The sequence below is a fragment of the Chlorella variabilis genome, assembly GCF_000147415.1.
Source record: "Chlorella variabilis unplaced genomic scaffold CHLNCscaffold_308, whole genome shotgun sequence".
Lineage (NCBI taxonomy): Eukaryota > Viridiplantae > Chlorophyta > Trebouxiophyceae > Chlorellales > Chlorellaceae > Chlorella > Chlorella variabilis.
The window spans coordinates 1-1,211 of record NW_005434859.1 but is presented as its reverse complement, the minus strand read 5'-3'; the positions used below and the strand labels follow the sequence as shown (position 1 = coordinate 1,211).

Below are 1,211 nucleotides of genomic sequence, written 5' to 3'. Positions count from 1 at the left end.
TGGCCCAATCATCGCCATTCCCGGGCTGGCGGTCAGAGGTGCTCCCGAAACACGTGAGCCGCAGCCGGTGGCCAAGCGGGTCCCAAAGTACGCCTTCAGCTCCCCGAGCCGGAACACAGACATCCTCACTTGGCGGGAATCGAACCGGCGACCTCCGGTTATTAGCGTGAGTGTATAACTGCGTAATGGCAACCAAGCGCTTGGTTGCCATTACGCATTATTCCCTCACTTAACAAAATGTGAATCCGGGGTTGATGGCCCGATCATCGCCATTCCCGGGCTGGCGGTCAGAGGTGCTCCCGAAACACGTGAGCCGCAGCCGGTGGCCAAGCGGGTCCCAAAGTACGCCTTCAGCTCCCCGAGCCGGAACACAAACATCCTCACTTGGCGGGAATCGAACCGGCGACCTCCGGTTATTAGCGTGAGTGTATAACTGCGTAATGGCAACCAAAGCGGCTGGTTGCCATTACGCATTATTCCCTCACTTAACAAAATGTGAATCCGGGGTTGATGGCCCGATCATCACCATTCCCGGGCTGGCGGTCAGAGGTGCTCCCGAAACACGTGAGCCGCAGCCGGTGGCCAAGCGGGTCCCAAAGTACGCCTTCAGCTCCCCGAGCCGGAACACAAACATCCTCACTTGGCGGGAATCGAACCGGCGACCTCCGGTTATTAGCGTGAGTGTATAACTGCGTAATGGCAACCAAGCGCTTGGTTGCCATTACGCATTATTCCCTCACTTAACAAAATGTGAATCCGGGGTTGATGGCCCGATCATCGCCATTCCCGGGCTGGCGGTCAGAGGTGCTCCCGAAACACGTGAGCCGCAGCCGGTGGCCAAGCGGGTCCCAAAGTACGCCTTCAGCTCCCCGAGCCGGAACACAAACATCCTCACTTGGCGGGAATCGAACCGGCGACCTCCGGTTATTAGCGTGAGTGTATAACTGCGTAATGGCAACCAAAGCGCTTGGTTGCCATTACGCATTATTCCCTCACTTAACAAAATGTGAATCCGGGGTTGATGGCCCGATCATCGCCATTCCCGGGCTGGCGGTCAGAGGTGCTCCCGAAACACGTGAGCCGCAGCCGGTGGCCAAGCGGGTCCCAAAGTACGCCTTCAGCTCCCCGAGCCGGAACACAAACATCCTCACTTGGCGGGAATCGAACCGGCGACCTCCGGTTATTAGCGTGAGTGTATAACTGCGTAATGG

The 1,211-nt window shown here is 57.8% G+C and overlaps 1 protein-coding gene across 1 annotated transcript; it reads left to right on the top strand.

The window, feature by feature from the left end:
* Positions 1–83: 83 nt before the first annotated feature.
* Positions 84–1,192, top strand: CHLNCDRAFT_29049 (hypothetical protein; the record flags this gene model as incomplete). Its single annotated transcript, XM_005842571.1, has 2 exons — positions 84–157; positions 1,111–1,192. Coding segments are annotated over 2 exons (156 nt in total), but the record flags the coding sequence as incomplete, so codon positions are not given.
* Positions 1,193–1,211: the final 19 nt, after the last annotated feature.